Genomic DNA, 15,225 nt, shown 5'->3' with positions numbered 1-15,225 from the left:
CTTCTTTGTTCTTATTTTCCAAAATTGCGTTTGCTATTCTGGGTCTCTTCTGATTCCATATAAACTTTGGGTTTTCCTAGATCCGTATAATATCCTGTTGGTATTTTGATTGCTACTGCATTGAATGCTGTCGCGAGCAGGTACCGTGGGTAAAGAGGACTCGGACTCGGATGGCAATTCACACACTTATATTATCCTAATTCATTTCAATACAATTACCACACAATATTAAGTCTGCCGATTACCACGCTGTACCTGTACTGCGCAAGTCCTTAATGGGAGCAGGACGTTTCCTCCCGCAGGGTCAGAGGGTCCGATCCGTAGAAGGAAGGAGTTGAGTTGGCGCTAGGCTATCCACCTCTCTGCTTTCCTTGTCCTCTGGTCTTGTCTGGTCGGTAGGGGCGGCGATGCTCCTCCCAGCGGGATCAGGTGTGCAGATGTCTTGGTTGGTAGTCAGATCATCAGACTGACTGGCCGACTGGTTGGTGGGACGGATCGTCGACTTGCTTGGGGTCTTCAGCTCCTTTTATACTATTCTAGCTGGGCCTTCGAGGTATTGGTTCAGACTTATCACACTGTCCAGCTAGGGGACACACTCTGCCCAATTCGGGGTACGCCCTGTCCAGTTCGGGGGTACGTCCCGTCCAGTTCGGGCTACACCCTTATCAGTTCCATACCACTTAAGGTTCTAGTTTCATTACTTTCATATCTTATGGTTACACATCACTCTTATGATTGTATTATACTTAGATTACAGTACTCTTAAAGTCACAGCACACTTGAGGGTTACAGCACACTTAGGGTTATACAATTCCATCTTATTTAAAGGTGTTCTCCACAATCTGTATAGCAGTTTTGGGAGTATGGCCTTTTTGACAATATTGGTTCTACCTATCCAGGAGCAGCAGGCATCTTTCCATTTTCTGATGTCCTCTTCAGTCTCCTACTTCAGAGTACTCTAATTTTCTTTGTAGAGGTCTTTCACTTCTTTTGTTGGTTAATTCCTAGATATTTCATTTTTCTTAGTGACTGGGAATGTTATTATTTTCATAATTTCCTTCTCATCCCGTGCATTGTTGGTATGCACAAATGCTATTGATTTTTGTGTGTTGATCTTATATCCTGCTACTTTGCTGAAGGTGTGTAGGGAACAGGGGAAGGGGACGTTACCAGAACCTCTGCAGTAAGTCCTAGTCTCCAGCGAGCCATGGCAGCACATGGTAAATTACAGGAAAGGTAGACAAATGAGAAGAAGCTGAGTTTTGGGTCTAATCTGTGCTGCTCTGGGCCGCAAAGACAAAAACCCCCTAGCCTGCAGCACTTTTTATTCAGTACAAGGGAAACAAATGTAACAAGTGAAATGCAGAGTTCAGTACTTCACATTGGGATAAACAAGGTGTAACAAAAGACTGGGGGGCAGTGGAAATCTAAGAACAAGAGGAACTATGAAGATTTGGTTCCTCCCTGGCTTCTCCCGCAGGTGTGGTCTTGTCCTGGAGATTACAGCATTGCTGGATCACTGAGATTTCAGTTGTGACCTGAGGCCAAAATGCAGTTATATGTGGAATGCCATAGCTGGCCTGTAGGCAGGAGAACTAGGCCTACTCAAATGATTTTTCCCTTTTTCACTAGAATTATGTAGCATTGTTCCCAGCAAAGGTGATTATTAATTCTAAGAGTTTTTTGGTGGAGTTTTTTAGGTCTTTATGTAGAGTATCAGGTCATCTACAAATAATGGTAATTTGAGTTCTTCCTTTCCTGTATGGAAAATAGTTTTTATCATCTTAGATTAAATTTTTGGAACCAAGTGAGTTACCTCTTAGTTAATTCTGACTTTGAGGTTTACTAGACTTAGTTATGATTTATTCCAAAAATGAATAGAATCTATTTCCAGAAATGATTTGAAGATGGTTACCAAATGTATAGACAATTAAAATAGGCATGTCAATAAAGAATTTTTTAAAACTGTGGAAGACTTTTGAGCTTTTCACTTCCTGTAGTCTTGATTTTCATCCATTCTAGTAGCTACAGTCAATGACCTTGGTTTCTGTGTCTTTCCCGTCTCATTCCGCTGGTGGTTAAGATTACATTTAATGGAGACCAACTGTTGACACAGTACCGAAGTAAACTATTATGAAGGATACTAACATCTGTTGAGCACCATCCCACTCAGTCTTCTTTCTATCCTAAGAGAGACACTCCTTTTAGCCCTCGTCAACAAATAGTGAAGCTACAGATCAGAAATAAGCAGTTTCTCTGGGATCACAGAGGAACTAATCAGTGATGGATTGTGTGAATCAAATCTACATCTGCTTGCCTCTGGATTCTGAGTACAGAGTCATAAGCCATATGTCCTAGTGCTTTCTGTGACATCATTTTGTTGAGAGAACCAAAAGGGAAAAATGATTATTCCATCTTTCTTAAGAAGTTCAAAAGTAATTTTAGAGACAACTTGTGTAAATTCCAAAACACTATGGGAATAATTACCCAGTTATGCATCAGTATATGTAACCTGCCTGGGTGGGGCCATCGAAGGTGTGGACCTGGTTGTTAGAGGCCATTGGGCAGAATCATGTGGAGATTTTAACTAGGTCCTAAGACCTGCATAATATGAATTTGTGATGACCTTACCTATCTCTGGGTCCAAGTGGTTAATTCTAGGGTTTTGGTGTGCAGATAAAGTTCTTATCAGAGGAGGAGAATTTAAGCAACTCAATTGTTTTTAGAATTTTTTTCAAAAATAAGTAGAAATGAAATTTATGGATCTCTGTTAAGTACTGAATTTACTTTGTCTTTCCTTATCAATTTCCCTTCCTTTTCTTCCATTGCTAGTTTCCCATTTTCATATCATTTAACTCATGTACCTCTCGCTCTTTAGGATCCATGGAATAACATTTATTCACAGAGTTGCTTTTACTAGGGTCAACATAGTAGGTGTTGCTTCACAATAATCGTGTAATGTTAGTGAGTTAATATATATGTATGTATGTATATATATATATTTGAATAAGCATATTGAAATATGAAATATATTGCCCAAACTACTCAACTAGAATGTGGTCAAGCCACATATTAAATCCAAGCTTCTCTGGCTCCAAAATGTGTGTTTCCTATGAGTCACACTAACAGATATTCAGAGCAGCTGGTTGATATTTGAAAGGCATGAACAAAACGCATCACCCAGAAATAACTCCACTGCTCATGATTACTATACTTTAAGTTCCAATATTTGAGATGCATTCCTTTTAGGTTGTTGGTTGCTTCCCCCATAAATTGTTTTAGTTAGGGAGTTTTTTATCTTTCATAGATCTTCATATAACTCATTAATATCTACTGAATTAAATATATATTTTTCAGCTGTTTAAATGACATGAAATCCAGCTGACAGTGGCTTAAACAAATAGTACAAGTGGCGGCTGGCTCAGTGGCTTAAGATGTCAGGGGTAGCATTATTATAATTCCTTTGGCTTTTTTCGCAAGGTTGCAAGATGGCTGCTACAGATCCAGGCATTACTTATACAGTGGACCCTTGACTTACGAACTCAGTTCCCGAGTGCTGGTTGTAACTCAAGTTTATTGTAAGTCAATACAGCTGAGATCTGAATGTTTACCTGGGTACATGGTGTAAATAACAAGAGGCAGATGAATCTTTCATTAACCTAATTAACCCACATTGTTTGTATGTCAGGTCGGTCGTAACTTGAGGATCCACTATATTTAGGGCTGGAGGAAGGGAAAGAAGAGGGCTGTGTCCACAGTGTTTGTAATTTTTTTTTTGGTACTGGGGATCGAACTTGGGACCTTGCACTTGTGAGGCAGGCACTGGAACCACTGAGCTAAATCCCCGGCCCCCACAAGGTTTGTGATTTTTAGCCCCAAAAGTCATTTTATTAAGCCCTCTTCCAACCTTTTGCTTATGACTTCGGGTTAGAACTATATCACATGAACATATATAGCTGCAAAGAAGTCTGGGAAACTAGATATTTCTGTGGGGGAGATGAGGAAGAGAGAAGAAGGGTGACAATGGTATTAGGTTAGTCCCTTAGTAGTATTGCCCACAACAGAAGATATGTGTTCATTGTTACAATTACTTGCAGATATATAACACTATTATAGATGATAGAAATAAGTCATCATAATTAAATGACTCTCTAAAGGCATGTAAACAAGTTTGTAGCATATCTAGGATCCGAGCTTTAGTTTTCTACATTGAAGCAAGTTTTTGTGTCTATGGTTATCTCTAGAGAGGAGTTGACGTTTTAACAATTAATAGTTTTCTGAAGCAGTCTTCAGATTTTTCTTCTGGGTTGCAGAAAAATTTTAGGGCAACAGGAAGTGACAAAAGAAAGACCACAGGATGGATGTTGAATAATGACGAACATCAGATTTGCTACCTCCTTCTGAGTTTTGCTCAGGACTAGTAAATTCTAAACATACCTTTAGTATCTGTTTGTTTTCTTCTGTGGTTCTGGGCTGAGGATCTTAGAGGAAATCCCAGCAAGACCTTAGAAAAAGTCTTCTCTTCTGATCTGTTTTTTGACTTAAATTGTGATTGGCGATTGTGATCTAACTTCCTTGTTGGTTGAGTCTTGGTAATATCTTAATTAGAACAAAAGGAAGAAGGAAAAAGGAGAACTGGGTTGTGTTATGTACCTGTACCAACTCCAAACAAGGAATGTAAACATTATGTACTGTGAGCCATGTACAAAGGACAAGAAAAAAAGGATCAAGAGATGGGAGGGAGGTAGGGAGGGAATGAAGGAAGGGAAAGGGGATGAAAAAAGGAATTCAGATATGTTATGTACATGTACCAACTTCCCAGAAGGAATGTAAGCATTATGTACTACACACAGGTACTAATAAACTAAAGTTTTGAGAAGTTAAAAACCATGGTTCATTATTTATCTTCCCTCTGTAGTGAGTTTTTCAGTGTGTTACTGTGAGACCTAACTAACTCCATTTTAAAGATTGACTCCATCTTGAAATAAGACAGTAAAGTGGCCTTGACATAAATTCCACTTCACTGAAGTCAACTATTCCTCTAGTCTCCTTTGTGCCCATAAAATGATAAAATGTCCTTGCTGTGGGACAACAAATAAAAAAATAAAAGACACAGCTCCTAACTCAATCCTCTGTCTGCCCAAAAAACAGATGCTCCCAGGCCCATTATCTATAGAACATTCTGTCAATGTGCTGATTGTTCCTTTTTCCCATAAACTCTACATGTAGCCACCCCTCAACCCCTCATGCTTGCTAAATATCAACCAATCATGTAACTGCTAAATAGAACATTCCCAAACCTTGCGGTAGCCACAATAAAAACCCTGCTGATTTAAAATTCGGGCCTCTCAATCCTGATCCGCTGCTTCGGTGATGGTTGAGTGCCCCTGCTCGAGCTTAAATAAATGACCCTCGTATGTTTACATCGGAATCGGCTCCTTGGTGGTCTTTGGGGACTTCACGATCTGGGCACAACATTACATCTAAAACCTAGTTTCTAAGGAAGAGTGCTCTTTTTTGGATGAATACATTTTGGTATATTTTTGTTTCAGGTCATTGTACCTGAAATGCCTTAAAGCTAAACTTGAAAGTTCAGAGTCATGAGTCACATGAAGATTCCATGAAGCTGGTGTGCTAAGGGTGGGAAAAACACTCAGCAACACTGTATATTGTAGTATCTTTTGATCCCTCCTCTGTATTTGTATTTGTGCAGCATCACTCTGCAGCATACATTTAAATTTAAATATAAATACAAATATAAATGACTTATGTTGGTTTTTTCTCATCAAATACTGGGAGGCCTTCTAATCTTTGTACCAACAGAACTTTATAGATAGAAGCATTCAGTAAGTGGATTTAAAAAAAAAGCTTATTTTTGTTGACCATTTGGTTTAAAGGTTAACCAAGAAATCTTACTTATTGTTGTTCATGCTACTGAAAACAGTTATGAAACATTATGGTTCAAGGTTTTGTCTTGGCTAGCAGAACATTTTAGCTACAAATTGGATCTCTGGGTTTGCATTAAGTCTGTAGTTCATAACATCAGTTACTACTTTCTACTTATGCAGTTTTGCTCAAATAGACTATTTGTTAGAAAATATGTGAATGTCTAATAACCTCATTCTCATTCTTTCTTTCTTAGAAAGTTTCCTTAGTTTTTATTATTAATTTTATTCCATGATTCCAAAATAAAAGAATATTAAAGTTTAAATTTCCCTTCCATTGCCAGTTCTCAATCCTTCAGTTCATCCTCTTAAGTTGCTCTTGCCATTAGTTTCTAAACTCTTCTTTCAGAGATCTTTTATGCATATAAAGTACAAACTTTCCCCCTTTAACTGTACAAATAGTAGCATGTATTTTTTAAAATTGCTTGCCTACTCTCTAATGATACACAACAAATTTCCTCTTATTTTTGCAGGGCATACTATTTCATTTTGGTCTGTAATTTCCTTACTCCATTTCCTTATTTGATTATTCAGATTATTTCCAGTCTTTTAGTAGAGAAGCAATTTTGTAAAAATTAATCATGTATGTTAACTATTTATCATAATATATACAAATATATTGATATAAAGAATTTTATTCTAAAGAAATGGAATTGCATGGTGAAAGAAGATGTGCATTTTTAACCTACCTGATCAGTTGCCCTCCTCGGGAGTTGGACCAGTTTATACTTTCAGCTGCACTATATATGAGTATTGTTTCCTTACATTCTCAGTAATGTAGCATGCTATGCTACTTTTTGTCTTTTGGGTAGATTTAGAAAAAAAATGTATCTTGTCTTCTCCTATGAATGAGGTCAGGCATCTTTTTAAAAAATAGGTTTAAGAACCATTTTAATTTCTTTTTCAGTGATATGATGTTGTATCTTTTGTTCATTTTTCTATTGTGCTGTTTCTTAAGAATATGTAGAAACTTTTAATACTAGGGAAATTAGTCACTTGTGATAGTTGTTGTGAACACTTTACTCATACTTTAGTGTTTGTCTTTTTATTCTGTTTGTCATGATTTTTGTCAGAGCAAAGAATAGAAGTTTGATGGAGTCATGCGTATCAGTCTTTGAAGGCTTTGGGGTTTGTGTCAAAGCTCAAAGACCTTTGTTACTCTGAGATTACAGAATGATAGTAGGTTCATTTTTGGATCTAGATCTTTCATGTACTTGGAAAATTTTTGGTACTTTATATTGGGTATGAAGCCTAGGTTCAACTTGACTTCTCAAGATGACTGTGTAGTTGTTTTCAAATCATTTTTCAGGAAACCAAATCTCTCATTAATATTAAGGTTCCCTTTATAATATTACAAAATCCCCAGTATATCTGGTGTATTTTGGACTTTCTGTTCTGTTCCATTGGCCTGTTATTTTATGTGCCAGCACCACATGATTTTAATCATTAATCTGTTTTAAGAATCAATTATGGCTGCTTCAGCCTTGTTAATCTTCCATTTCAGAATTTTCCTATTCTCCTTAGACTACATTTCTTAAATACCTGACAAAAATTACTTTACTCAGTGTATGTTTTTTAATCCTCAGTTTTGTACTGAGTGGTGTCCTGCATTACCTTCATATGGCAGGCTTCCCACACTAACTCCACACCCCCTTCACTGAGGACTCTCAATGCCAGTTAATCTTAGACAGTTTTGATTATCTGAAGAAACACAAAATAGTTATCCTGGAAAATTGAAGCTTGTGATGGGATATATTCTGAGAGCATGTCCTGTATTATGCCTGCAAATTACTTGAGACCTGTGTTGAAGACCATTATCCACAGCCCTAGAATTAAAGCAGATTAAACTGGCACATGTTTGCCCTCAAGTCTTCCTTAAGAAACTCTGAATGAAAAAATGAAAATAGATATGCTTTAATATCTGTCCTTCTGATTATTTTAACTCCCATACAAGTGAATTTAAAACAGATCATACACATTATAGAGGCTATGTGAAATGTAAAGGCATATTTCTCCAATTGGATTTTAGTATTTGACATTGAAGAAGCTGTTGAATGACTGTGATGTTTAGAATGTTTTCATTGTCCATACAGAATATTAACACATCTCTAAATCTGGTAAATAGTGTTTCCAGTTTAATGGACAGCTGGCACCCTTGACTCCTAGAATAACACTGTTTTTCCTCCTGCTTCACAGATGGCTGCATTTCATTTCCTCTTATGACCTTCCAGCTGCCCTCCACGTTTGGAGTTCTATAGAACCTGGCCTTGCACACTGTCCTGTCTTTTCCTCTGTATTTTCTCTAATTTTTCCTTTGATTTCATGAAACTACTTTCATACTGATGCCTCCCACTCCCAAATTTATTTCAGTAATCCAGACTTCTTGGTGGGATTTGTACATCTTACTATCTACTTGGATCTGTACCCAGATAATAGTAGCCAAAACAGAGGCTTTTCTTTTTTTACCTCCTTCACCTCTTAGGGCCTAGGAAATGTTCTTAGGAAATGACACCTCCACCCACTCTGTTTTTAGGGGCAAATGTCAATAAATATGAGTGTTTTCTTTCTTTCATTGCTTTCACATTCAGCACATCTAAAAATCCTAACAATATCCCGAAGCCTTATGTCCAGTACACGCACTATCACCATTCCCATAAAACCTGGCCTAGGTCACAGGGACACATCCAGTCTAGTGCAACAAAACTTCCTAACTTGTATCCTTCCATTCTTGCCTCTCTGATTTCCAGTACCAGTGAGGAGCAACACTTCAAGCTTTGAGTCACATCAGTTTCCTGCCTTATACCCTGCAGTGGGTTCTCACTTCCCTTGGAATGAAATCCAGATTGGATGCCATGGCCAACAAGTCCTGCATATCCAGTCCTAATTTGTCTCTTCAAACTCATCCTGTTTGACTCTGCCCCCTTTTTTTTTTTTGGTACTGGCGATCGAACTCGAGTCCTTGTGCTTGTGCAGCAGGTGGCAAAACCACTGAGCTAAATCCTAGGCCCTTGACTCTGCCCCTTGATCATTAAGTTTTAGGCATTATAGTGTTCTTTTATTGACTTAAGCATGCAAACCTTTATGAAGTCCAGGGCCTTTATGTTTGCTGTTTCCCTGTGCAGAATGTTATTTCCCTGTTTATTTGGCTGGTTGTTATTACACAGGACTTACTGGATAAATGGTACTTCTTTACAAGTCTTCCCTGACAACCACGTTTGCTGTCCTGTCTAAATTTTTATGCTATTTCTTTTTTTAAAATGTTAATTTGTGTTAGTGCATGTTTGTAGTACATAATGGTTACATTCATCTTGGGGACTTGATTCATATATACTACCAAATCTTTTTTTTTTTTTTTTTTTTGGTACCGGGGATTGAACTCGGGACCTTGTGCTTGTGAGGCAGGCACTGGAACCACTGAGCTAAATCCCTGGTCCTATACTACCAAATCTTAATTCTTTGTTTTAATCCCCTAACCCTTTTATCCCTCTCCTTCCCTCCATCTCTTGTCCCCTCCTCACTTGCAAAAGATTATTTTATATTTCCTTTCTTGTTTGTTTCCTACACAGCCATATCCATAGACGTGATTGCTTTATTAAAGTGCTTCATGCAGGCTTTCTTGACTTTGTCTTTCTTTTCTAGTCAAAGTTCCAGTGGACAGACTGTGCCTTCTGTAAATCCTATGGTGTGCTTAGTGTGTAACACAGCACTGACATGTAGTACTTTGTACTCTGGATATTTATTACATCTAAACAAATTAGCAATGTTTAGATTTTAAAATTTAAAATTTAAAAAATGTGGATTTACTTGAACTTTGCTTTAGTATTTTATCTTCCATGAGCATAGTTAATGAACATCAAAACTTATCCATTGATTGGGATAGTCATTAGTAAGTGAGAAGCAACAGTTCCTGTAACATTTGTTATCCTCTGCTAGTTACCTGTGGTTCCCATCCTGAACTAGTATCAGAGACAGGTAGGGGAGACGATTTTATAAAATCTTTTTTGTCCTCTGTGACAGCTTCAGTAAGAGGAATATACAAGGATCATGGTGGAACAAAGGAGTGTTTTGAGACTTGGATAAGACATGGACTATATTCTAAGGAAGGTGATTCAGAGTCTGCTCGTGAAGGAATAAGAATTTGCTAGATGAAGACTTTAGAGGCCACAAGACAGGATGCAGAAGACACAGAAACAGGATTAGGGCAATGTGTTCTGGAATCTGTAATCATAGGGAAATATCGGGAGTAGTAGGCAGTAGATTACAGATCGCCTTGTCGGCTGTGGTTGTAAATAAGACTTTAACCATGAGGCAGAGATTTTGGATAGTTTTAATTTGAAGGTAATGGAATTGTATGATTTGCATTTTAAAGAGGTCACTGGAGGGTAGGATATGGTCTCCAAAAGGAGACTCTGGTAATAGAAAGTGGAGGATGAGATCACCAAGGAGGGCTTAGAGTTAGAGAAGAGTTAGGGGTGAACCATAGAAGGACAGTGACTCTCAAGCGGGGAAAGAGACCTGAGATCACTGAGGTGGCAGCACATGAACAAGGCAATATGTCATAGAAGCTAAGGGAAGAGATCTTCAGGAAGGAAGGAATGATGGGGGAGTGAGATAAAAATTTCAAATGGGAGATTGGATTTCATCATAAAGAGAACTTTAGTGACCTTTGTAAGAAGAGTGTTAGTGGGCTGATGGTGGCAATATCCACACTAAGGAGAGGTGAGCTGACAAACAGCCTGGAACAGACAAAGTCAGACAGGGTTCTCCTTGGTTTCTGGCTTTTGTTGTTGTTGTTGTTTGGTTTGTTTTGGTTTTTAGTAAATGGCAGTAATATGACCTTGTTTGTGTACTCTGCTGAGGGGGAGGAAACACAGGGAGGAGGCTCTCAGTGCAGGAGAACTGGGTTTTGGTGTAACATTACTTTAGTACATGTGAAGCAAGAGAAAAGAAAAATAAGGAGAAAAGGTTATAAATGTAGGTATGTTTGTGGCTAAAGTAGGCTATAGGGGTTATTTACTCTGATGGAGGAAAAAGTGGGTGTGAAGTGAGGGAAACAGAGGTGGCCCTTGAGGGAAATATATTATGGAGACAAGGGAACAATCACAGGTGACACTAGGCGTTCAACTGAGCTTGAAGGCACAGGTGTGTGGAGGCCTAACTCCACCTGCAGCAGCCTGGACACCCAGTTCCAGATTGTGTGTTACCTGAGCAGGTCCAGCAGAGGCTGCAGAACATAGCAGTGAGATTAGGGTTGAAGCCAGGTAACTCAATAGAGAGAAGAGCCTTGCTAGGGAAGTGAGGTGATGAAAAGCGGGTGGAAAAAGAAGAGTCCAGTGAATTTAGAGGAGCTAGGGAATTCTGTGCAGGGGCAGGAGGGCAGTCTTGGGAAGGCAGGGGACTAGAGTAAGCACCATGTCAGAAGTACACATATAAATGGACACTTCCTTGCAGTTAACTTTCCCAGTTAACTGGAAATACCTTTCGGTATTTATCCTGCATTTGTCCTGCCTTTACCCATAATGGTGTGGGGAGCCACTCTTGGGATTACACTCAGAATCTGCTGCACTTCTTACATCCATTGGAGTCTTAGTGATTCTTAGCTTGTTTGGAGCTGGATTTGACTTTTGCAAACTGCTGAGTTTTTCAAGGCCAAGTTTTCTGAAGAAAGCAGACAATCCCAATTCTGCTCTTCTCCATTGCCTTGAGGTACCAGAAAGAAGTGGTTGTTTTTCTCCTCAGATTCCTGTCTTTGTGAAGTAACACTGTCATGGGAAGTAGCCATCAGCTACAGAATGATTAAGCAAGAATGTGGATTTGCACCATCCAAATGGGGGAGTAGGCATTTTCCTGACCCTAGAAGAGCAGTGCACACAGGATCCAGCCGTGTGTGAATCTGCTCCTCCTGCCTCATCGTGATTCTCTTACCAGAGATACACTGCTCTCCTTTGGGCTGCTTTCATCTCAGGCTTCCTGCCTGAGTTGGCTACTGAGCAGAAGGCAGAGAACATGACGTCTTTCTCAGTGGGAGAGCATTATTGGCATTCTGGGCAGACAGGTCTCCCCAGTGCGTGGGACTCCAGCACTGCAGCATGGTTGGCACCCAAGGCTTCCTGGTCCTAAATGCCAGTAGCCCCCACAAGTCATCGTGACAGCCAGAAAAGATACCACACATTTCCAAATGCTGCTGGTTATTTATGGACTGCTGGGGCCTGGTAGACTTGTTTACAAACAGCCAAGGAAGAGAGAAAGACATTCGTTCTATATTCTCAGTTTATCTTCTTTCATTGTGGTATGAGAGTTACAGAAATAGGAAAAAGGAATCTTTATTAAATAAAGAACGATGAATTGAAAATGAATTAATAATTAGGCAGGGCAATGGGAGCATAGAAGAAAAGGAATAGAAAATTGAATAGCAAGCCAGAGATGGTGGTGCACGCCTATAATCCCAGCACTTGGAAGGCTGAGGCAAGAGGATGGCCATGAGTTCAAGGCCAGCCTGGGCTACATAGTGAGATCAAGACTAGCCCAAACTACACAGAGAGACCTTGTCTTAAAAAAAGAAAAAATTGAATAGTTGTAAGGAAACTGGAAAAAATGTTTCTGCCACATTTTTCTCTGGGTTTTTTTTTTTTGTGATTTTTCTCAGAAGCAAAGAGTAAGATATTTTGTAAGAATGCTCATGTGTTATTACATCAAAAGGTATAACTAACTGATTTCAGAGGCACCCTAAATAGATTTCATCCTAAGTAGTTAGAATTTTGTAATGATTTAAATCCAGTCTTTTAAAGAGGACAATTTGTTATAAGGCGAGTCTATTTTTACTTCATCTGAGGGGGTTTCATTATCGATAGACCTACACCCCTTATTTTAAAAAAATGTTACTTCTCTGCTTGTCCAGAATTCTGAACAGCAAAATATCACTAGCTCCTATGTAGCAAGTTTTTAATTTTAATTTTTACAAAATGAAGTTCCTTTATGGTACCAGTCTTTTTACAAAAAAACAAAACAAAACAAAACAGTTTATCTGGCTAGGGTTGAAAATTTTTGCCCTTTAGGTTGCTATGATTGCTAAAATCTCCTGTAATGTCTTGTTAAGATCTGCACTAGCACTTATAGAGCATTCATGCCATACTGAAGCTGATTTTCTACTTTATTTTTTCAGTTATTCATGGTGGACAATGGAGCAGATGACTGGAGAATAGCCATGACTTATGAGCGTATTTTCTTCATCTGCTTGGAAATACTGGTGTGTGCTATTCATCCCATACCTGGGAATTACACGTTCACATGGACGGCCCGGCTTGCCTTCTCCTATACCCCTTCCACTACCACTGCTGATGTGGACATTATTTTATCTATACCAATGTTCTTAAGACTCTACCTGATTGCCAGAGTCATGCTTTTACATAGCAAACTGTTCACTGATGCCTCCTCTAGAAGCATTGGAGCACTTAATAAGATAAACTTCAATACACGTTTTGTTATGAAGACTTTAATGACTATATGCCCAGGAACTGTGCTCTTGGTTTTTAGTATCTCATTATGGATAATTGCCGCATGGACTGTCCGAGCTTGTGAAAGGTAAGTTTGTTTCTTTTCCTGAGAACAAAATTTGCCATACAGTATCTTCAAAAGGAGGAGAAAATACATTTTAGACTTATTCTTGAAAGTTTTGGATTCTCTGACAAGCTCCTTTTAAATGACTGTGACAAAGCCTTCCTCAAGATTCTTGCATGGAGCAAATTCCTTCACCGTTGTGTTTTTCTTTCTAATTTGATCAGTTTTCAGTAGAGGATTGGCTTTAAAATCTGTACCCATATTTCGAGACCAAGATTTGTCCCGGATTTGTCTATTGGAAACGTCACTTAAGGAATCAGTTCTGTGCCCGAGTGGTTATAAGCATTGATTATTGTTGAGACCAACATCCTGTTGCAAAGTGCTGATGCAAGATGCTGGAACTTAGGGAGTTTCTTAAAGTGGTTTGTTGACTTTAGAGTGTATTTATATTAGTGTTTGCATGACTTCTTAGTAAGGAGCTTATGTGTGTGTACCCAGGAGTTTTTATTGAACTCTCAGTAATTAGTAAAAAGGGGTAGTGTGTGCTTGTTTCATTGTCTGAAGAGTTCAGGTAATCTGGAGCTGAAAAGACCTTGTTGGCTTTTAGGAGCTGCTCACTAAATCTGCATTAATCAGTTATAGCACCAATAATGTTCGCTTTGCCATTTAATGAACAAAAATAGATTTATAAATGACACAAGCAGGAAGAGCTGTATCAGAATGGGGGCGGGAGCAACCTTTTATGACCTTGGGTGAGAAGATTCAAGGTACATTGGTATCAGAAAGATGGAAATGACAGATGTTTGTAGAACTGTTGAATGTCTCATGTTGGTCATTGTAGTAATTAGGTTTTTGTAAAATTATGTTTTTCAAAATCAAATTTAAACACATATAGTTTAAAGAAAAAGAAGTCTGAGAATTATTGAAACCCCCCTCCCCAAATAAAAGTAAAACCCTAACAACCTCCACTCCATTTCTACTTTTTGGCAGTAATGACTTTAAATTATTTTAACTGTTCCTTTGGTTATCATTTTTCATACTTCTCAGTAAATTGTTTATCTTGCTTCATCTAGATTTTTCTGTTTTTAGAACTACTTACTGACTTCCTATTATGGCAATTGGGATTATAGTTTTATTTCCCTTACTCATATACACTCTTTCACAATGTCTACCATCCCCACATCTTCCTAGCAAATTATAGATCCCAAGAACCTGTAACTCATGTTCACATATTTATAATGTTTTGACTGTGTAAACTATATTTGAAGCTGATCAATACACGGTATCATAATTTTTTCCTTTTTGTACATCTTTTATTTTTCTTGAAATTAATAATTTCTTATTTTTATTCCTTAGTTTTCTTATTTTGTATTTGCTTTTTTGTATACTTACCTCAAAATTCTCACACATTATATAAACATCCTTTTACTCTATTCAAATAAAATAGAAATAACTTCTGACATCCTTCATGTTCTGAGTATCTTTGCCTCATTTTTATGTTGAATACTCTTATTTGTTGAACATTATTTTGCAGTCTTTCTTCATTTACTCCTTTATTTTGGCAAATGCAATATGCCAGTATATTTTTTTGGCGGTAACAGAGATCGAACTCAGGACCTTGAACTTGTGAGGCAGGCGCAGCACCATTGAGCTAAATCCTCAGGCTTGCCAGTAGTTTCTAAGAAAAGGTAATGTGTGTGAGAGAAAACTTTTGAGACCTTAA

The 15,225-nt window shown here is 38.2% G+C and overlaps 1 protein-coding gene across 6 annotated transcripts in view; it reads left to right on the top strand.

Annotated features, from left to right (window-relative positions):
• Kcnn2 (potassium calcium-activated channel subfamily N member 2) overlaps positions 1-15,225 on the top strand; it is a 490,128-nt gene that overhangs the window by 377,046 nt on the left and 97,857 nt on the right. For 4 of the 6 annotated variants that reach the window (XM_087194710.1, XM_021238384.2, XM_021238373.2 and 1 more), the window contains one exon: positions 13,108-13,526. The exons of 1 other annotated variant lie outside the window; for it this stretch is intronic. In XM_087194710.1, coding sequence (XP_087050836.1) covers positions 13,108-13,526 — 419 coding nt within the window. Of the gene's footprint in view, positions 1-3,556; positions 3,579-13,107; positions 13,527-15,225 lie in introns of those variants that run through there. One more of the 6 variants, XM_087194712.1, reaches the window with a different exon arrangement.

Source organism: Heterocephalus glaber, unplaced genomic scaffold (assembly GCF_053883595.1).
Source record: "Heterocephalus glaber isolate CG9 unplaced genomic scaffold, H.glaber_assembly_v1.0 deba00001606, whole genome shotgun sequence".
NCBI lineage: Eukaryota > Metazoa > Chordata > Mammalia > Rodentia > Bathyergidae > Heterocephalus > Heterocephalus glaber.
Note: the sequence above shows the minus strand (reverse complement) of the source record. Positions and strands in the feature narration are given on the sequence as shown.